The sequence below is a fragment of the Bubalus kerabau genome, chromosome 10 (assembly GCF_029407905.1).
Source record: "Bubalus kerabau isolate K-KA32 ecotype Philippines breed swamp buffalo chromosome 10, PCC_UOA_SB_1v2, whole genome shotgun sequence".
Lineage (NCBI taxonomy): Eukaryota > Metazoa > Chordata > Mammalia > Artiodactyla > Bovidae > Bubalus > Bubalus kerabau.
In genome coordinates, this window is record NC_073633.1 from 33761741 (window position 1) to 33783973 (window position 22233).

Genomic DNA, 22233 nt, shown 5'->3' on the forward strand with positions numbered 1-22233 from the left:
TCCTAGCTTTACTACCTTTATACTTAGTTACATCCCCCATGTATGTTTCTATTTCATCTTTTTAAACAGTGAATGAATATAGGGCTGAAAACCTCTTTTTTATTCTCAAAAGTTACAGAAGAGTGAGGTAATCATATCACTGTTTTAAAATTCTAATTCCTATGTATCTTATTTTCCAAGTGATCTTGCATTCCTATGCCCTGAAATTGACTGAAATCCTCCAAATCCTTTATTAAATTCTTGATTATTTAGAAAGTTCTATTGGCAGATTCTTCTCGAAATGAATACTCTGGGAGGGGCGGCAAAGGAGACTACTGAGTTTGGTAAGAGTGTCCCTTCTTTTATTTCATTTCTGGACACCTCAGCATCACCTGAAAACTTACTAAACATGCAAATTCTCAGGACTTACCCAAGACCTACTGAATTAGAAACCCTAGAGGTGGGACCAGCAATCTGTGTTTTATTAAGTCTTCCAGGGATTCTGATGTCTGCTCACGAATCATTGGTCTAACACATAAGGAAAGAAGTTCTTGAGACTTCTGAAAGGGGTCTGAAATGATTGTTCAGAGGACTGCCTACAAGGTTAAAGGAGGAAGTGATGGTGAGCTCAGAGGATGGCAGAAGAGAAGGTAAGGAGGCAGAATGCAGCAAGAGTGAAAGGGTTCTTCCAGGAGCCAGGATCATGAGCTGTGTCGATAAAGATAATGTCAGATGGACAATGCAGTCCTGGTTGAGCTGAGGACATGCCAGAAAACATGAGTAAACTCTAGTCACTGACTCACTGACAGAAGGTCATAGAACATGGTTTAGTTGCTAGGTCGTGTCTGAGTCTTTGCAACCCCATGGACTGTAGCCTGCCAGGCTCCTCTATCCATGGGATTTTTCAGGCAAGAATACTGGAGTGGGTTGTCATTTCCTTCTCCAGGGGATCTTCCCCACCCAGGGATTGAACCTGGGCCTCCTGCATTGCAGGCAGATTCTTTACCAACTGAGCTAACATGGCATATGAGGCAAAGGCAAATACCTCTGACACGAAAACTAATGAGAGCCCTTCCTACTTATAGAATGTTTACTGTGTGGCTGAGTTCCTGCCAAGCAAACTAAGTGAATTATCTCGTGGGATTTTCACAAACATTATCTGCATTTTGCAGCCTGAAGACATTGAGACAGAGAGAAGTAATAAGTATACCGTGAGTGATGGCAGAGCCGGAATGGCAGCCAGGCTCTGAAGCCAACGCCAGTGTTTTAATCACCACATCATCTGCCATCCCATTTTTCACAAATGTGAGTCAGCATCTGCCCAGCCGAAATAGGGAATGTTCACACCTGTTGCCAGTCTAAAAGCAGCCTGACAACATTTGTAAAGCCTTCAAGAATAATTCACTGCACTTTGCTCACTGCACTCACTCCGTTTTCCTTAGCACAGCACAAACTATCTGCTCCCATCCATCCACAGGGCCTCTCATTTTGCATCTAGCAAAGGGTTGTGAAGCAGGTGGATCTGCTCTTTATCAAGGCCAGTATCATTCAAAGGAATCTTAAAAAACCCAGAGAGGCGGTTCCTTTTTAAGCCAGTATAAATATCTGTAGCCTATAAAACAGGCTTTAAACAGGCTTTAGGAAAGTAATTGGACCAAGTTGTGGTGGAGTCATTAATATAAAGTGGTGGTAATCACACTGACAACAATTTATGGATAGGCTGCTTATCAAATATGTATAAGATCCAAAGATTTGGTTTTGGAGACAGAAAATGAATTTCTTCCCTGAAAGATCTATCTTCTCCCTTGAATGCTAAGGGAGCCTTGCTGAATGGCTTACAGGATATATGTGAACAGCTGGGCAGCAGGAACGACTGGAAACTATTATTTTACAAGATGTCCCTCTGTTATCTGCAAGTTTCTCAGGATTTTCATTCTTTTCCAAGCAGTCTTTCCATCTGAGTGAGGCCAAGGCGGGGACCACAGAGAATGGAGACAGAACATCACAGGAGGGACTTCCTCACCCAACTTCTGCTCTCCAGGCTTCCTGGAGCTGGAGTTGGGGGGTGGATTCCAGAGGGGTCTCCATAACTGGGTGAGAGGTTTGGGCCCTCAGATAAGAAAGAATGTGCACCTGCCCTCATGAATCAGGAAATGCTGACCATATTCTGTTGCTCTCTGATGGAGAGGAGTGGCTTTTGGATGGACTAGACAAAAATTCTTCTAAAGGGTGAAGCAGGATGCTGGTCTAGTGATGTGATGTGATCTGGCCTTTGCCTTACTGACAGAGGCCCTGGCATGTGGGATGGCAGGATGGGAGAAAGCCTGGCCCCCTCCCCATGCGGTTTCAGAAGGTTATCTTCCCACCCAAGATGCCTGGCAGATGCTTATCAGCTCAGCCCAGGACTAGCCTGTCTGCTGGTGCTGGCTGGGGTCTTTCCATCTCCCTTAGCTCTCATGGCTGCCCTTTCACATAAAGGCTGTGTGTACCCTGCTCCAGAGGGTGCCGTTCTTCCCTAGGAACAGGCTGGAAGGTTCTCACCTGTTCCTGTGGGGGCGAGCGGAACTCCCTGGTCTTCCGGGCGGTCAGGGCCGCAGACATGTTCAGGGCCTGCATGAGCTCGTTGTAGCGGAACTTCTGATTTTCCTGGAGCTTGGAGACATAGATGTCACCAAAGGCCACAATGGCCTCCACCCGGTGCTGCAGCTCACAGTCACAGAGGTAGCTGAGCAGCTCACACATCTGTAAGTGTACACACGTGAGAATATAATAACGCTTCATGTCCCCTGGTGATGCAATTATCATTCCCAATCTACAGACGGTAACACTGAGGCTTAGACAATTTGAGGAACTTGCCCAGTGTCACACAGTAACCACAGAGCTATTACTGGAGTCCAAGTTGGCTATTACTGGATGACTCTGGAATAGTATTTGAACCTAGAGCCCAGTTCTTCACTGCTGAGACCAGAACTACAACAGGGAAGTGGGCTCATTAGACATAGAGCACATCTACCTGTGGAGAAAGAGAACAGCATGTAGGAGGGTGTTCTCCCAGGGCTCAAAGCTCAGTACAGAGACCATCACCAAATCGCACATCTGAGGACTGAGTCTCTTCCCTGACGTCTTCTGGTTCTAGATGATGGGTAAGTGAGTCTTTGGTTTCTCTCTGAATCTTTCATTGCTTTTGCTTATCGGCACTGTTTGATCAATTTATTGGGATTGTTATAGCTAATTTTATCATATTAGAATTTATACTAATAAAAAAACAACAGCTGTAGCTTACTGAGCACCAGCTATTTGCCAGACACTGTGCCAGGCACTTGCCATACTTTATGTGTTTTTTGCATATTTTTACTAAAAGCAGAAGTTCTGTTCACTCATCTCCACTTAACACCACACACATGACTAAGGAGCACCCTCTAGCGTGTCTGGGCATAGACAAGGCCCCTGGTGGTGGGGTGCTGTTCGCCCAGCAGGACAGCCTCTGCTCCCACCAGGTAAACTGGGACCCATCTCTTACACCCATTCTACTTGTGATTATAATTACCATTTAAAGTCATGTGGGTCAATACAATAGGAAAATGAAGCTGAGTGACTAGGGAGCATCTGAGAAAGGCAAGTTTTTTTAAAAAAACAAAATGCTAAGATTGAGTGTTAGACAAGTATAAAAAATTGGGAAAATCATGAAAATCCAGAAGCATTTTGCACTCAGCTTGCTTATGATTACCTCTAGATCTCAGGGTACCTTAAAGACCCCAGACTGGCAATCATAGATGGTACATGACAGGTAACATCCATGGAGGAGAGAACTCTATGTGCCAGTCAGGGACTCACATTAAAGAAAAGGTCTTGGCCCTCCATCAGAATAGCACATTTATATGTTTTAATAAAATGTTTAAGGTACATACATGAAATTTGTTATGCTTCTGCTCTATATTTAAGGCTTTGATGAAATGAACACCATCACACTGGATAAGAGAACTTAATTGCAGATTACTTTTTATATTTTATACTAAATATATTTCAAATTATATTTTATAAAAACACATTTTAACATTGTTTTATTATATCATCATCCACATTTTACAAATCATAAAGCTAAGACTGATGGGCTACTAACTTGGCAAATTTATTCAGCTAGTAAGTGGCCAAGGAGCAGGAATTAAAATCCAGAGATTCCTGGACTAGGCTCACTCCACTAAGACAAACTCCTCTCCTCTATTATTCTTTTTTCTTTTTTTTTTATTCATTAAAAAATGTTATTGAAGTACAATTGATTTACAGCACTATGTTAATTTCTCCTCTATTTCTTTTCATTTCTCTTTTCTCAATGCTGAAAAGACAAAGTCACCATCATCCCCAGTACATCACGATGCTAGCTCATGTCTAGTAAGACTATGTCTTAAGAAATACTGAGGTTCCTCAGGTGATGCCAAGGGGGCAACTCTAAGTGAGTAGGACTCTTAGCTCAGATGGCATTTTCTTTGAATGCCAGTATAACAGGCCCACATCAGCCTGGTGATCAGGGTATGGCAATGTATGAGAGTAGGTGATGAGTGTGGTCATCCTATAAGCTAGTTCCTTTGGTCAATTGCACAGTCAAAGGTTCCTCTCTGTCTCTAGACAAGATCTCACCAATAAGCCCTTTAGTCCCAAGGAATAGGAGATAAGATCAGGGAAAATCTATCACTGGTACCAAAAAAACCAATTCTAAAACAGGTACCTTATTGATGAGGGCTGGTATTCTCATTTTGGTTTAGGGAGACTTGGTAGCTCAGACAGTAAAGAATCTGCATGCAATGCAGAAGACCTGGGTTTAATCCCTGGGTCAGAAAGAACCCCTGGGGAAGGGAATGGCAACCCACTCCACTATTCTTGCCTGGGAAATCCCATGGAGAAAGGAGCCTGGTGGGCTACAGTTCATAGGGTCTCATAGAGTTGGACATGACTGAGCAACTAACACTTTCACTTTCACTAAAGAGTAGGTTCCAGCTCAGAAACAAGCAGGACCAGGGGGTGCTCTCCCTCAGCATCTCTGCTCCACTCCACATTCAGGCCCGTGTCCACAGTCCAGACGCATCACCAGGCTGCCCTGTCTCCCTCCCTAGTTCTTTCCAAGGGCAGGATGCTCGCTGCCCCGGGTTACCTGCAGCTTGACGGACTCCGGTAATCGGGTCTGCAACAAGCCTTTGATGGGAGCCTCCCTGCTGGCCTTTTCCCCAGCCTCCACAGCCTTCTCCTCCACCTGCATCCCCTCCTCCTTCTCTGCTCCCTCCTCCGTCTCCCCACTGTGCTCCCCAAACACAGAGGGGTCGATGAGGAGGAGGATCTGCCGAACGTCATCATCATCAAACACCCCCATGATCAGCAGGGTTCCGATGAGCTTCAGCACAGGCACAAACTGGAACTCCACGGACCCCCCGACAGGGTCCCGGATGTGAGCGCCGCTGCACTGCACTGCCTCCGTCAGCATGCCCAGCGCCTTCGTCTTGAGAAGTTCCAAGGGAATCTCGGGGCTCTGCTTCTGGTGCTCCTCGTTGGTGGTGATGAAGCAGGGGGTGGAGAACCTGAACCCTGGCTTGAGGCACGTTCTCGGGCCCACTCCAGGGAGCCCGTGCCTCTTGGACTCATCCGGGTACAGGCGGATTTTCCTGGTGGTGCAGGTGATGGGGATGATGTACTCATTCTTCATCATCAGCTTCCTCTCTTTAGCGCTGGCCAGGTGGATGCTGATGAGCAGGTCATAGAAGCCTGAGCGTAGGAGGCCAGGGAGGTACTTGTTGTCAATGGCATAGAAGAGTTGGGAGAGGTCCACATGGCTGCACAGGGCGTAGGCCACGCGGCTGTTTCCCAGGGCGCACAAGGCGCTGTAGAGTCTCAGTGTATGGTAATGGAACCGCATGAGGTCCTCCTGCTCACAGAGCTCCAGGATATCCACACACCTGTGGAAGAGACAAGCAATCAACTGCTCCATGTGGAGGAAATGTGAATTTCCTCCATGTGAATCCATGTACCAGGATTCAGCAGAGTGCTCACTCTGGGAATCCCCAGATTTCATGCAGCCCAAGGAAGGCAGAGCAGATAGAGGGCTTACAGGTTATTACTCCTCTTGCAGCTCTGGTCCATATCCCAGCTCCTGATAATCCACTATTTCTAACTATAAGGGTCTCAAAAGTCTGAAAGACTAAAAGAAGACACTAGCTTACCAAATATCCAAGTCCTCATCATTAGGGAAATGTCCAAACCTCAATACTGAAAACATTCATCAGGTCCATGCCAGGTGACTCTGTCTTCTTATTTGTAGGCTCAAGGACATTCTCTGCCCTTGAAGAAGATGTAGTTAAAGCTCTCCATCAATCTACCATCTGCCTCATCTACATGATCTCTAATTTACCATCAGCTTTCCCTTTCCTGAAAACAAACACATGCCTGCACTCTTGTCCAGAGAGGAAACACTTTCCAACCTGAGGTGAGTTGGTGTCAATTCACTTTCTCCATCCTGACTGTAGCAATCTTTAGGTGTGTATGGGTGTGGGGGTCCAGGGCACAGGCTCTGATCTCTGCTTAGATTTTTCCATTTTGTCTTCTCACTGAGAATCTGAGGACCCTTTGCAATTAGCTTACTTGGCAGGACTCCTTTCTGCTCCTTCCTTACAAGTACCTGTGCTGCTGCTGCTGTCCATGACCCAGTGGAATACCTAAGTGGGAGCTACATGGATGTCAATGTAGCTCTGCCCTCCATTTTTTTTCCCGTCCAAGTGATCAAGGGGTAATAACATTTACAAAATAAAACTTACTTAATTCTATGTCCATAAATTGAACTCACTTATCTAACACGCTAGTAAAGTAATGCTCAAAATTCTTCAAGCCAGGCTTCAACAATACGTGAACCATGAACTTCCAGATGTTCAAGCTGGTTTTAGAAAAGGCAGAGGAACCAGAGATCAAATTGCCAACATCCACTGGATTATGGAAAAAGCAAGAGAGTTCCAGAAAAACATCTATTTCTGCTTTATTGACTATGCCAAAGCCTTTGACTGTGTGGATCACAATAAACTGTGGAAAATTCTGAAAGAGATGGGAATATCAGACCACCTGACCTGCCTCTTAAGAAATCTGTATGCAGGTCAGGAAGCAACAGAACTAGACATGGAACAACAGACTGGTTCGAAATAGGGAAAGGAGTATGTCAAGGCTGTATATTGTCACCCTGCTTATTTAACTTACATGCAGAGTACATAATGAGAAACGCTGGGCTTAGATGAAGCACAGGCTGGAATCAAGAGTGCCAGGAGAAATATCAATAACCTCAGATATGCAGATGACACCACCCTTACGGCAGAAAGTGAAGAAGAACTAAAGAGCCTCTTGATGAAAGTGAAAGAGGAGAGTGAAAAAGTTGGCTTAAAGCTCCACATTCAGAATATTAAGATCATGGCATCTGGTCCCACCACTTCATGGCAAAAAGATGGGGAAACAGTGGAAACAGTGGCAGATTTTTTTTTTGGGCTCCAAAAACACTGCAGATGGTGACTGCAGCCATGAAATTAAAAGATGCTTACTCCTTGGAAGGAAAGTTATGACCAACCTAGACAGCATTAAAAAGCAGAGACATTACTTGGCCAACAAAGGTCCATCTAGTCAAGACTATGGTTCTTCCAGTAGTCATGTATGGATGTGAGAGTTGGACTATAAAGAAAGCTGAGCACTGAAAAATTGATGCTTTTGAACTGTGGTGTTGGGGAATACTTGTGAGAGTCCCTTGGACTGCAAGGAGATCCAACCAGTCCATCCTAAAGGAAATCAGTCCTGAATATTCATTGGAAGGACTGATGCTGAAGCTGAAACTCCAATACTTTAGCCACCTGGTACGAAGAGCTAACTCATTTGAAAAGACCTTGATGCTGGGAAAGATTGAAGAGGGGAGGAGAAGGGAATGACAGAGGATGAGATGGTTGGATGGCATCATGGACTCAATGGACATGCGTTTGAGTAAGCCCTGGGAATTGGTGATGGATAGGGAGGCCTGGTGTGCTGCAGTCCATGGGGTCGCAGAGTTGGACACAACTGAGTGACTGAACTGAACTGAAACTGAACTCGATTTTACCTACACAACTTTCTTTCTTCCCTCCCAGCAATCCATTGACTGAGCATTGATCTCACTGTATTGATGAGGAGACTGAAGCCTGGGGTGTATCAGTAGATCACTCAAGAGCCGCAAACAGCAAGTGGCAGCACTGGAACTGAACCCAGGCCATAAAACAGGAGAATCTGTTAATGAGGAGGGGGGGCCAGGAGCCTGATTCTTGGTTCTCCGAGCAATCTAGGCTTGCCTCATTCTTTCCAGTATTGCCATCATAACAGATTTCTGGACCATGCCTTTTTTAATTTAAAGCACGGAAATGTCCCTGAGTGCAGAACTCAGAGCTTCAGTGAAAGCCCCACGGCTGGCACATCATCGTGAATATCCTGCTCCTGTTTCTGAGTGAATAGTTAAAGTGGGGAAGGGAAAGAAAAGAGAAACCCATGCTTCTGGGCAATCAGCAACCACCCTGGACCTTGGCCAAGTGAGGATGTTCCCCCTTCCCTCCCGGGCTTGCTGGGTCCTGCCTCCACCTCCCCATCTCCTGGCCCCTCCCCTTCCGCCATGGGCCCCTCTACTACCTGTTCTCTTCCGGGATGTGGAGTGCCATCATCTGCAGGGGCTCCAGGCACTGCACCACCCAGCCATGGCGCTCGCTCACCCTCTCTGTCTCCACCTTCAGGAAGCTGCTGGGCATGCGGCTCCAGAGCACAGGCTGGATGGTTTGGACATCCAGCCGTGGTGGGCATTGCGGGACAGGGTTCTTCTCTTCACTCTTAAATATGGCTGCCGACAGGGGCATGGCATTCTGGGGCAAGGCAGAAAGGCATCAGACACATGCAATTCAGAGATGCTCAGTGACTGCACAGTCCAGTCGGCCCACAATAAGCAACAGTGAGTCATACCTTAAAGTGAGCTGTGCATTAAAGAGAGACAAGTGCATCCAGGGACCAATGAGGGCTTTTCCAGCACTAATAAAGACCTGACATAATGGGTTATATGAGCATCCATTAATCCTTTTGGAACCCAAAAGAAGTGGGAGAAGGGGAAAATGGGAACCTATGTTCTGCTGCATGAATTTCACATGGACGTGTAGAGGTGGAGGGGGGGCATTTGAGAAGCAGGAGGTCACAGATTTCCTGGTTTCCTCATGCCTGAGCTTCTCCCCATAATGGCCTGTGCATCTTATGTATAGCCATTAGACAAGGGACAGATAAATACCTTCAGCTTCCCAAGTTCAAATTGAAACAGAGAGGTGCTTGTGGGCAGCAGGAAGACGGCTGGAAACACTTTGGTATTGGGCTCCACCTGGAAACCAAAACAAATCCAGAGGTTTGCCCAGAATTATAAAATCCTAGGGGGCTAAGTCATGAGTGTTTCAATCAACGCCCTCATTCTAACTTGAGGGGGAAGAGGACAGGTGACTGGCTGCTCACTGGGAACTGTCCAGAAATTCCCAGAGACCCGGGGCCTACTGGTAGCTACTGTCACTGTTCCTAACTTCAGTACTCCTCTCTCCACTCAGGGCTGAACGGTCTCACATCCTTTCATTTTCCCTCTCAGGTAACTGAGAAGCCAGCAGCTTTCTCCAGCATGCAGGAGGGCAGTCACAGGCGGGAGCTACCATCTGCCCACCAGAGGCAGTGCGTGCTCTGGTCATGGGAGGTGACGAGTGAGGGCAGTGAGGTGACTTCAGTATTCTTTCTGAAGGCACGTGGCACTGGTCAGGCAAGCCTGGTGGAATTATAGCAGAATGTCCCAACCTCGGTCCTACTGATGGTTTGGGCTGGGTAAGTCTCTGTGTGAGGGCTGTCCTGGGCATTGTAGAGTAGTTACCAGCATCCCTGGCCTCTATGTACTAACGTGTCAGTAGTACTCTCCACCCCACCACGGTCATGACAACCCAAAATGTCTCCAGAGATGGCCCGATGTCCCTGAAGGGAGAAGTCCCCCCACTCGAGAGCTAACTTTGCAGGCAAGGACCACATGGTACTTCCATGAAGAAGCTGCCCCCAGAGCCTGTCTCCTCCCTCAAAACCTCTCCTCCTCACTTGGTTCCTCTAGACTTCTCTCCACCCCTTCTTCACTCTATGATTTTACTTCTTACATTAAATAGTGTGAGATTCACCAACTGCCTTTTAGCTGCTGCTTAAATGAGGCATGTGATATGTTTATGACCATCAGGGGCTTCATTTATCACTTATTTACTTCGATGTGGAGCTTTTGATCAGACTTGGAGGACCACAGAAGAAGAAATGCGACTTTAATCCCACCAACGAAAGTCCTTTGCTGCTGCTGCTGCTAAGTCGCTTCAGTCGTGTCTGACTCTGTGCAACCCCACAGACGGGAGCCCAAGCAAATTCAGACATTAGGACATGCTTACAACTCTCCTGACCCATCAAATTACGGGCTTCTGGGTGCTTTGGACATACCTGAAAAGTGTCCCCTAGTGAGTTACTCCCTTGTACAATCGCCTCTTCTAGAATCTGTGTCTTGTTTCCAGCAAACAGGATATGGCAAAAGCTAAAGGCCTGCCATTCCCTTGATTGGTTGTATTATATAGAAGATTCCATTTCAGCAGACTGGAGAAGAAGTTGCTCCAGATAGCCTCAGAGAAGTAAACTGCCATGTTTTGAGAAGGCCATGTGGCAAGGAGTTCTAGGGGGTTTCATGGGGCTGAAAGGGGTAAGCTCCTGGCTTCAGCCAGCAAGAAATGGAGCCTGAGTTTTACAAATGCAAGCAACTGAATTTCTGCCAACAACCACATGAACTTAGAAAAGGACCCCAAGCTCCAGAAAAGAATGCAGCCTGGCTGACAACTTGACTGCAGCCTTGGGAGATGCTGAGCCAGATAAATCGTGTCCTGACTCCTGACCCATGGACACCATGGGACAATGAATGAACGCTTCTGAGTCACTGAAAGTAAAGTGAAAGTTTTAGTTGCTCAGTTGTGTCTGACTCTTTGCGACCCCATGGACTGTAGCACGCTAGGCTCCTCTGTCCATGGAATTCTTCAGACAAGAATATTAGAGAGGGTTGCCATTCCTTTCTCCAGGGGGATGTTCCTGACCCAGGGATTGAACCTGGGTCTCCTGTATTGCAGGCAGATTCTTTACCATCTGAGTCACCTGGGAGGCCCTTTAAGTCACTGAGTGTGTGGTAATTTGTTATGAGGCAATAGAAAATGAATATAGCGATTTTCCTTTCTGCCAGGATATTTGTTACAGGCTTCCTGTAAATAATAAACTTCCTCAATGCATTTAGACATAATATTTATAAACACATTTTTAAGACTAGAAGTGACTTAAAGGATTGTCTGGTTCAGAGCTGTTGGCTTATGATGAAGAGGCCAGACTGGTTAAACACCAGGCTTGTTCCCAGCATATGGCATTCAAGCACACTGCAGTGGGCTCACATTTCAGATAAGACAGTTGCTTTATACCTGATGCTTCAGGTACCTCTGGATAATTATGAAAGGATGATGCTAGTAAAACTAATAGGTAGGGACGGAGCTGCTAGAACTGCCTGCTGCTGCTGTTGCTAAATCACTTCAGTCGTGTCCGACTCTGTGTGACCCCATAGACGGCAGCCCACCAGGCTCCCCCATCCCTGGGATTCTCCAGGCAAGAACACTGGAGTGGGTTGCCATTTCCTTCTCCAATGCATGAAAGTGAAAAGTGAAAGTGAAGTTGCTCAGTCGTGTCCGACCCTCAGTGAGCCCATGGACTGCAGGCTCCTCCGTCCATGGGATTTTCCAGGCAAGAGTACTGGAGTGGGGTGCCATTGCCTTCTCCGAGAACTGCCTAGGCTATGTCTAAAATAAGCTTTGCTGAGGACATTCGACAGTTATTTAGTGCCTATCACACACCTGCTTTGTGCCAGGATCTGGATTTATGGATGAGACACACAAATGGGAAATTCTGATTTGCTGCTGTGTGACTTTGGTCACAAAGCAAGAGTCATCTTTAGGCTGGCCCCAGATTTCTCAAATACTCTCACAGGTAACATTCTAGAACAATGTGTGCCTCTCAAGTCATTGCAGCTTGAAGCAAGCAGAGGTCTGGTGGGTGAGAAAACTTTGCCTGAATCAGCCAGGTGGAAGAGAGAGAAATGCACTCACTCAGAGATTTCTGATGCTGAACTAAATTGTACCATCACGGGGAGTGACAGGCTAAAGAAGGTGGCACATTTTTAGGTCCCTCAGGAATGATCCCTGCAAATGTCATAAGCTACCCAGTCAAATGGCAGGGTCCTCCTCAAACTTCCCCGCAGAGAGGAGGTCCTTGAAAGCATGTAGGATGCTCTGGGATTGGTTTATTTCTACCCTCAGAGTACATTCCCACCACAATGAACAATGGAAACTTTTCTTCAATCACTAAAATAACAAGAACACACAAGTGTGAGCACCTGATGGGTGTCCATAAGGAAAGAAACTGCAACTGATGGTGTGGTAATGGAATATCCTAGATGGCCCTCCTGACCCTTCCGTTAGTCCTGTGATCCTGGATGTCACGGGGCAAAACTGATTCTGTCAGCAAGGCTACTAACAAGCTGACCTTAAGATAGAGACAGTATCCTTGTGGGCCTAATCCAATTGCACAAATTCTTAAAAACAAGTGTTTTCTCTTGCTGGGGGCAGAAGGGAAATCAGAGTCAAAGCATGAGAAGAACCAGGTGTGCCCTGTTGGCTTTAAGGGTGGAAGGGACCACGTGAGAGGGAATGTGGGCACCTCTGGGAGCAGAGAGGGGTCAGCCACCAAGGAAGTGGGGACCTCGGAACCTCTGCCCACAACCACAACTGGATCCTGCTGACAACATGAAGGAGCTTGCAAGGGAGGCTGCCCAGAGCCTCAGGACAGAGCCAGCTCAGTCCAGCTGACACCTTGATTTTGGCCTTGTGTGGACCTGGGCAGAGAACCCAGTCAAATCTACAAAACCATGAAATGATAAACGGATGCTGCTTGAAGCTGCTAATTCTGTGGTAATGTGTTAGGCAGCAACTAAAATCTAGTGGCTTCCCAGCCAAGTTGGTCGGTTTGACAACAAATCCTTAGCAAGCACTCCCTGGGCGCCAGGTACCAGTCTCATGTTCTAGGATACGGGAGTGAACCCGCAAGGGGAGGCAGCCCTGCCCTCAAGGAGCTTATATTCTGGAAGTGGGTACTGCAGCCTGACGGAATAAGCAGCGAGTCCAGGTTTGAGGCTGCCACGAAGTGCCATGGACTTTCTTCCCTTTGTGTTTAAGGCACTTTTTATCGCTGGCTGATCTGCTTTGTCTTTGCAATGATGGACATTCTATCTCTAATCATGTGTGAAGGTCAGGGCGTAGGAAACAGCCTGAATTGAAAGGTAACCCCTCTCGTAAATCTGAATCTTACAGCTGGCCTCTGCTCGCAGAGCTGTACGGCTGGGATGGCAGTAACTGAGGACAATCTCTTGAACATACATTTTGTCTCTCATTTCTCCCATGATTACATTAAGTGAGACAGAAAAAGCTTTTCAGATTCTGTAGCAGTATTTAATGGGGAGGTCTGGAAACCTTGGAGAGAATCCTTCTCTTATTATTTTGGTTACTGGTCCTTTCTGAATGGAAAGCCAGTGTATAAATATTGCTACCCTGCTCTGCTCAAGATAATTGAAAAATGAAAATGGCTACAACGGCAGAATAACAATTATCCCAGGGCTGGGAGACCAGACACACGGCTGGACACGTTAACTGTCTCGCCGGGAATGAGAAGGGGGCTGGGTGGGTGGGAGTTTCCGGAGGGTTCCTGCTCAGAGCCCTGACCTCCTCCCCATTCCCACCCCAGGGTGGGAGCTGGTTGGAAGCCCTGAGCAGAGTCATGAGGATTTACACACATGGAGTCACACCATCCACCCTGGGATGCAGATACCAATAGGCAGCTCAGAAAACTGACCAACTTCACATCATCCAGGAACTGCGGTGGAAGACAGGACACAAAGGGCACAGGATCTGCTCTTTGCTGTAACATCTTCTTATCATCATAGGCTCTTTCCTGAAGCAGGCAAGTCATTGCTGCTGCAAATGCCCTGGGTTGGGTTTTATTTATTTATTTAGGGACCTTAAATGTGATTAGATGCCTTGGCACTCTCAGCAGCTCAGGGAGGACCCTTTAGTCAAACTCATTTCAAAAGTTAATGGAAAAAAGCTAATGGATTCTGAAGGATGGTAGTAATGTATATAAGCCTCCTCTCAGGGGACTTAAGAGGGGAGGGGAAGGTGGAATCATGAGAAAGTACTGGAAGAACAGTATGTTACTTTCTGCTTCAAAGTCTGAATTTGCAAAGGCTGCTTTCTGGGAGCAGCTGGTGGGGTCCCAGCTGCTGGGTAGTGGTGATGATTCCACTCTTTCCAGGAGGAGTAAGAGCTCCAGCGTAGTGTGCAGGGGGCTACCCATTCAGGAGGTCCTGCGGAAGACCGCCACACTGGCAGGCTGTCCCTGGCCCTCAGAAAGGGCTCTGCCTGTGTTTTCAGTCACTTAACATTTCAGATTTGGGGCAGCTACAGACCCCTGCTCTCCAACCACAAGCCAGACAAATAGCTGCCAAGGGGCTTTTCAGCCTGCAGGCTGTAACCTGGGGCTGATTCTGGAATCTGGGGCTTTAGCCATTGACACAGGGGCCATTTACAGCAGAGCTTTTTATCTCCTGTATTTGGCTGAGCTGGAGAAGGACATGGCAGCCCATTCCAGTATTCTTGCTTAGAGAATCCTGTGGACAGAGGAGCCTGGTGGGCTGTTGTCCATAGGGTGGCATAGAGTCGGACACGACTGAAGTGACTTAGCATGCATGCATGTATTGGAGAAGGAAATGGCAACCCACTCCAGTATTCTTGCCTGGAGAATCCAAGGGACGGAGGAGCCTGGTGGGCTGCTGTCTATGGGGTCGCAGAGTCGGACATGACTGAAGTGACTTAGCAGCATCAGCAGCAGCAGTTGGCTGAGCTCCCCTCAACACTGTTTGCCGCTGTCCTGAGAACACTTTTGGAGTTCCTCATTGCTTCCTAATTCCTCCCTACCTTTCCAAATTTGTTACCACCAACCATTACCCATTCTAGTCTGTCCATCATTCCTCAAACATAAACATCGCTTACGCCTTCATCTCCATTATGCTTTTGTGCCCTTCTTTCAACCAAGTACATACCTCTCTCTCTCTACCTGGAAGTATTCTGTTTCATAATCAAGATTTCTCTGTAATAAATTTTTCTTGACTACTTTCCATGGAAGCAGACTCCTTCTCTGAACTTGGATAATACTCTATCCATACATACAGGAAGCTTTCCATTCTACCTTTGAAGTGTCAAGAAGGTTTAATACAGATATTTAATTCCTTAACTTAGCCTTTCTCATAGTATGCTCTGTAGAACTCTGGGCTGATAGAATATTACTAATTGTTAATTTTTTTTAAAAAAGCTTTTCTTGATTAAATAAGAAATGGTTGGCTAGGTTTCTTTCTGAACCATTTTTTAAAGTTTTCCTGTACTAACACTTACTGCAAAACTTCCAAAGGAAGATATAATTTGTGGCTTTTCCCAAGCTTACTTGGCCATCAAAGGTGAAAAATCCGACTTAAAGCAGATTAGTTTTCTTGTGGTTAATGACAGGTAAACCTACATGTATATAGGTGATAGTTTCCCCAAGGAGTTCTGTCCGTTTATAGTCAGTGAAAGAGGGAGATACATTATTTACATAAATGCAGTTTTTTAAGGACCCTGCAAAGAAGCCATAGTGAATGAGAATAACCTTTTTTGCAAAGGGAATACTCCCTGGCAAATTAATCAGTTTTTATAGGTCTATATTTTGAGCACAGAAGTTTCTTAAAGTGAGGAGTATCTCTGCTGACCTTTTAGACTTTGCATCTTATACAGTGTAGGTAATGTGAAAGTTGCACAGGAAATACTGATGGAATTAATGAACAGCCTTTCAGAGCCCAATGCCACAGAAAAGCCTTCTTATCTGCTAGAAAGATGACCAGCATTTCTAATCAACCAATAAATAAGATCTTTCCCTCTCTGAACAAAATGAAGTCACTTTGTTCTTGTTTGTCTTCCTAGATGGCTTTGGACCATGTAGGTACATCAACTCCATGTGTTGTGGTGAAGATGCCAGCCACACAGAAGACTGAGAAGCAGAGCCCTGAGCACCCAGGCCTGGGATGCCACTGTCATGGTCCCCGATGCCACTCCTACCTGGTAGCAGGTGCCAAGTTCCCTCCCGTTGGCTGAAAAGGACAACATTCCCATCGCCAGATCCACGAGGCAGCCGATCTCCAGGTCCACGTTGCTGCGACTCGCTCTTTGGGATGTAGCCACGATGTCCCCACCCCAGACCATGTAGCAATTGCTGCGTTTCACGCTAGGAGCCAAAGAGAGCAAAAGACAAAGAATAACCTGGACTGGGGCAGTTTGCAGTCAAGACTCAGGACTGAAATGCCCCCAAAGCCTCCAGGGAAGCTTTCCAATCAGCCCCCAATAATTGTTTTTCTTAAGTGAATTCACTGAGTTTAGGAATGTGGCAATCTATCTACTTCAAAGAACAGAGTATTCAGGTAATCTGTTTCCTGGCTCACTGTCAGTTTGCATTTCTGAAACAGATATCAGGGACCACAATATTAGAGGGGAGAACTAAAGGTGCATGTGGACTTAGAGAGAGGTTTGGTATAAGAGTGGGAACAAAAAGGTCTGTGTCCTGAGTCCTAGCCCAGTGCCAGGGCAAAAGGCCACTGGACACTTGAGATGCAGGCCCTCGTTCCCTAGGACGGCAGGCCTGGGCCACGGAAGACTTGCAAAGTAGATAAAGTTAATCTCTGATGTCCTCTCGCCTCTTGACCTGTACTACCTGCCCTCCCAGCTGTTTGGAGTCCTGCCTTCCGCACCCTCACCCTTCCACACCTATGCACTTGGGTACCTTTTTCAGCTAGCTGGCTACCACTCCCACAAAGAAAACTCCATCATAGGCATTTTGATGAAAATGCCAACTATAATAACCAAAAGATTTTGAACCCCCAAAGCCCAATTTCTGAATGGTAAGATTTCAACCACTGGATGGGCTCTCGAGAAGCAGTAGATGAGTTCCCATAGCCGCTTATGAGGGCTGAGGGCAAGCCCAGTCCTGGTGTGTCCATCTGAGGGACCTGAGAACTTAAAGTTGCATCAAATGACTTGTCTCAGGCTAAAGGACTTCCCTGGTGGCTCAGATGGTAAAGAATCTGCCTGCAATGCAGGAGACCTGGGTTCAATCCCTGGGTTGGGAAGATTCCCTGGAGGAGGGCATAGCAACCCATTCTGATATTCTCTCCATGGACAGAGGAGTCTGGCGGGCTATAGTCCATGGGGTTGCAAAGAGTGGGACACACCTGAGGGACTAAGCACGCACAAAGGAGAAAGTGACTCTATATGGGACACTACATCAGCCCTTTAAACTTCCTAAGGTTGATCTGATTTTGCCTTGGAAAGCCAAGAGTTTGATTAGAATTCTTCCAGGTTCTTTCTGATTCTTGAAGTCTGTCCCTTTCCGCAACAACTAGAAATCCCCTTGGTAAGCATGCCTTCACCTCCTCTGCCTGCCTCTTCTCTAGGGCACCAGTGGGGCTGGTTTCGCAGTGTAAATGCCCTCAGGCAGAGCCAGTGCAAATGGCTCCTTTCCAGTGAGTTATAGCCATTGCTAGATTTTCATTAAGGTTAAACTGCAGCTGTGTTACTACTACTTTTCAGTGATCAGAGTACTAAGTACATGGATGACTACAGAATCCAGTTAATAATGTATGAAAGTCATGGGACTGTGAAGTGCTACACTTTGGTCCTATTTTAAAGGGCTCAAGTTTGAAATGCCCAAAAGCATCTGAAAATCGATCCCGTGTTTATTTCTTATTTTTTTTTTTTTAATTTTATTTTATTTTTAAACTTTATATAACTGTATTAGATTTGCCAAATATACAAGACAAAGAACCAAGAGTTATTGAAGTGAAGTGAAGTTACTAAGCACCTACTATTTCCTGCGTCTTATTCTAGGTGCCAATGTGCCACATACTTTTCTCAGTGAATGTGGTCTGAGGCTCAGATAAATAAAATTATCAGTCTGGTGTGGCACAGCCAGAAAACTGGAGCAAGAGACCCAGCTGGGAGGAGACCGTCTGGCTTTTTGTTCTTTTGGCTGAAGAGTGAAGTCTGGACTGGACAAGGGCTTTCACATACTTTTCTTTGTAACCAAACCAGGTGTTGCATTTGGTTACAGCATCTCCTCTGGGTCTCATAACATGATGGACACTCAGTAATGGTAATAAGAGCAATGTTTATTGAGTACTTGGGTCAAGGCACTGTTGCAGGCACTTATCTATGTTTTATCTCAATCCTCATAACACTCTGTTAGATTAGAACTATTATTCTCATTTTATAGATGAGGAGGTTCAGACCCAGGGTGGTTAAGTAACAGGCCCAAAGTCACACCTCTAGAAAGCACTGGAACCCAGTTTAAAATGGGGGCAATTTGCTTCCATTGTCCTCTTTGCTTCCTCTGTCCTCTTAACTACCCACCACAATGGTCTCCCAGGACACAGCAATCCTGCCTGACCTCAGCCCCTAGTCTTTGATGAGCAAGTAGCATCTAAAGAGTATTAATTGCAAAACATCCTGACTTTTTAGGGATAAAGGTCAGCATGAGGACCAACTTCTTACATTTCTATATAAGTCTGTATGGGCAAGGACTCTAGGAAATCTCACTGAGGTGGAAATAAAGTCTGCTGGTTCATCTCTGGGGCAATGGTGGCCAAAGATCTTTTTTCTGATGGCAGTTCTAGTGGACTGGTGGGAGGATATGCGTGTACCTAAGGCATGTTTTTCTTTAAGATCCCTAATTTCTACTCAGCGGTAATTATTCCTGAATTCATCATGTCTCTTTGATGGTTTTTATTCTTTCAGCCATTACCAACTTTTAGGATGGGGAGTTCTGAGTTGATCAGCTGCTGTGTGTGATGTGGTACATCTTTTTATTTCTTTGGAACTGATTTCCCTTAAGCACCTGAGGATTTTTCTCTGCCTTTTTCTAATGTTGCAGAAATTGGGACTTGTCCAGAAATCACAGAGAAAAGACTTAGAGGGAGCTTAGACCTCTCAATTGTCCATCTGTATTTCCCATTCCTGGGTCATGTTTTATATACATAATGAAACTGCCCTTTATTCTGGCTGATAATAACTTCTCCTACCATAATACCCTCTCCACCGCCCCACCCCAAGCTCATTCACTCAAGGATTTTAAGCCTGTGCTTTTTCCCCCTCTTTATAATAGAAGTTGGGATGTTTCTTTCTTTGAGTTGTGAACAGAGAGAGGAAAAAGACTGCTGGATGAGGGAGGGAGGAACCTGATGGCCAAACCTGCCCCTTGGAAGTGCTCTTACCTTTCGTGGACTCGGCCTCTTTCATCCCCCAGAGTAACAGTCACAGTACAGTTTTTATTCAGGTCAAACTTTTCACTGTACAAGTGATAATCCGGAGTCACCCATCCGACCCACACGCAGGAGGGGTCCTGTCCGGCAAAGATGCGGATCGCATAGTAGCACTGCTGAGGAGAGACCACAGATGGAGTGAGTGTCCCCAGCTGGGGGCAATGGGCTCGAGAGGTAGACATTACACAGCAGCCCACTTGTCCCCTTTTCTTAGAAAGCACACTCGGTACTGGAGGTGTGCCCTGCTCTCTGGCCTAGGGGCAGGGCTGACGCGAGAACTTGGCTTCCTTGTTTTCCCGCTTTCTCTTGTGCTTTAGCACCTAGACAATCAGGCACCTAATCTGTCACCCTCTGCCCAGAAGATGCTGCTGCTGCAGAGATCAGGGGCAGCCACTCAACGGTCAACATAGAACCCTCACTCTCTTCTGGCTCCTCGGGCTGCTGCGGGGAGCTGGGCACTGCCTACCTTCGGAGAGAACAGTCAAGGTTCAGAGAACAAGGCCACTTGCCACTTCTGCAGGGAAGTCCAGGGATATATTTTTTTTAAGTCTTAAGGAGGAGGCTACAAAAGAAAAAGCCCACATTGTGGCCAAAGGTGCTTCATATGGCCATTAGGCTCAGTGACAGGCAGGGCTGAAAACTACAGCCATTCTTAGGTAGGCACTAACAATTTGTGAAGTTTATCACTACATTGTAATAGCAACTGAAGCACTGAGTTAAGTGACTGCGTCATCATTTTCTTTATAAAACTGAACACATTTATTCTAAATGAAGTCCTCGTATTTGTTGTTATCGCCAATTTTTTGATTGGAAGAGAAAAGAGTCAGCCAGACACAACCTGTGCTGGAATCCTGGGGCTGGCAGCTATTAATCGTGTGACCTTAGACAAGTCATTTGTCTTCTGTGCCTTGGAGTGCAAGAGATTGTTCATCTCCCAGGGCTGCAGTGGAAATTAAGGGGGAAGGTGACACGGTGTGCTCCGTGCAGTGCTCTGCACACAGCAGGTGTGTGACACGCCAAGTTAAGAATCTTATGCCAGACAATTAACCTATGATTACCGGGTTGCAGGGTAACTTTATCGAAGGGGTGACATGCATTTCTTACAAAGAGTTGGTTTTGTTTTTTTTTGGTCAGGTGCTAAAGAAAGATGCGTTGTTGTTGTTTAGTTGCTAAGTCGTGTCTGGTTCTTTGCAACCCCATGTCCTGTAGCCCACCAGGCTCCTCTGTCCATGGGATTTCCTAGGCAAGAATATGGGAGTGAGTAGCCTTTTCCTTCTCCAGGGGATCTTCCTGACCCAGGGATCAGATCTGCATTTCCTGCATTGGGAGGCAGATTCTTTACCACTAAACTACCAGGAAAGCTCAAAAGGAAGAAAGAAATTAGGAAGCATTGCTTTCTGACCACTGTTTATAGAAAAGAATCAAAAGCAGCCTGCATCTTCTGGGCTGGCTCCCTGCTCCTTTTTTTTCATTTGACTGCTTTCAACATCATTCCTGGCGCTGCTCAGAGAGATGGGAGAGTTGATTCACAGAAGTTTACATAAAAGAGCAAACAAAAGGATTAAATTAACAGCCCCCCTTTCCCCCTCAACTGGTGTTCCTTTCAATCAGAAAGGCAGTGCTGGGTCCCTGGTGGCAAATAGGCACCAAATACACAATGATGCCCAATTAGATGCTCTAGGTAGAGTTCTGTTTTGCACTGAATAACTGTTTTTCTTTCCCCCACTTGAGAGATGCCATAGATATGTTCTGGAAGCATTAAGATGGATATTAAAAGGCAGAGTAATTGGCAATTAAAGAGGATCTCTAGACAGATCTTTGCTGTAAGGGGCATATTACCAGGCATGGCAAAGAATCAAATAATTAAAACCATAATTGAGCACATTTACTTACTGTTGTTGTGTGAGAGAGTATTTCTTGCATCTGTTTCCTGTGGGGAAGATAATCCATGTTTTAGTTCTTCAGCTCTATAAAGAAGCCAACAAGTCTGACAGGCAATTGATCTACCTTTAATGACGAAGACAAGTTTAGGAAGCTGGATGTTTCCCACATATGAGTGATCCCAACTGATCTTGGAACTTTTCATCAGCAACCTGCTACCAGCAGGCAGGACTATGCCTTCTAACTCTTGTCTCTCAGCCCAGATGTAAGGTAGGGCAAGGGGGAGGCTGGGGAGATGTTAATAATATAGGCAGGGATACCCTGGGATACATTATCCTGTTCTCTCAAACAGCTTTGTTTCTTTAAAGCTTGGTAGACAGTAAAACTCTTGAGGAAACCTGCACCAGCCTTATATCAGCGATTAAAAATAGACATGAAAGGGAAGAAAGATAGCAAGGAATATATTTCTTATCAGGCAGAAGGAAGTCACATTACTCATGAATCACACAGCTACTGGGTTGGACACTGGCCATAGTTATGCAAAGAAGGTAGAATTTGCCTACAGAAGCTTCTAATTTCACACAATGGCAACAACAATTGCATCCTCTCATGCACTTACATTCTTTTCTACTCCAAAACATAGGAATTACAGGTTGCAAGGAGGCTAGGGACTCAGAGAACTTGAGAAGCGCAGAAACGTGTCCACTGGATGTGACGTGATTAAGCTTGATTGGCCCCCTAATTATACACTGTGCGCATACACACACACACATGGGCACACACACGTATGAGCACACATCCTTATTTCCTTCCTGACTGAAAGCAGAGGG

The 22233-nt window shown here is 46.0% G+C and overlaps 1 protein-coding gene across 1 annotated transcript in view; it reads right to left on the reverse strand.

Moving 5' to 3' along the window:
* The window catches only part of RYR3 (ryanodine receptor 3), a 461910-nt gene that overhangs the window by 170441 nt on the left and 269236 nt on the right, over positions 1-22233 (reverse strand). The window contains exons 33-39 of the mRNA XM_055538999.1: positions 19942-19984; positions 19475-19638; positions 16272-16437; positions 9284-9370; positions 8644-8870; positions 5126-5921; positions 2521-2721 (exon numbers count right to left, since the gene is read on the reverse strand). Coding sequence (XP_055394974.1) covers positions 2521-2721; positions 5126-5921; positions 8644-8870; positions 9284-9370; positions 16272-16437; positions 19475-19638; positions 19942-19984 — 1684 coding nt within the window. The remainder of the gene's footprint in view (positions 1-2520; positions 2722-5125; positions 5922-8643; positions 8871-9283; positions 9371-16271; positions 16438-19474; positions 19639-19941; positions 19985-22233) is intronic.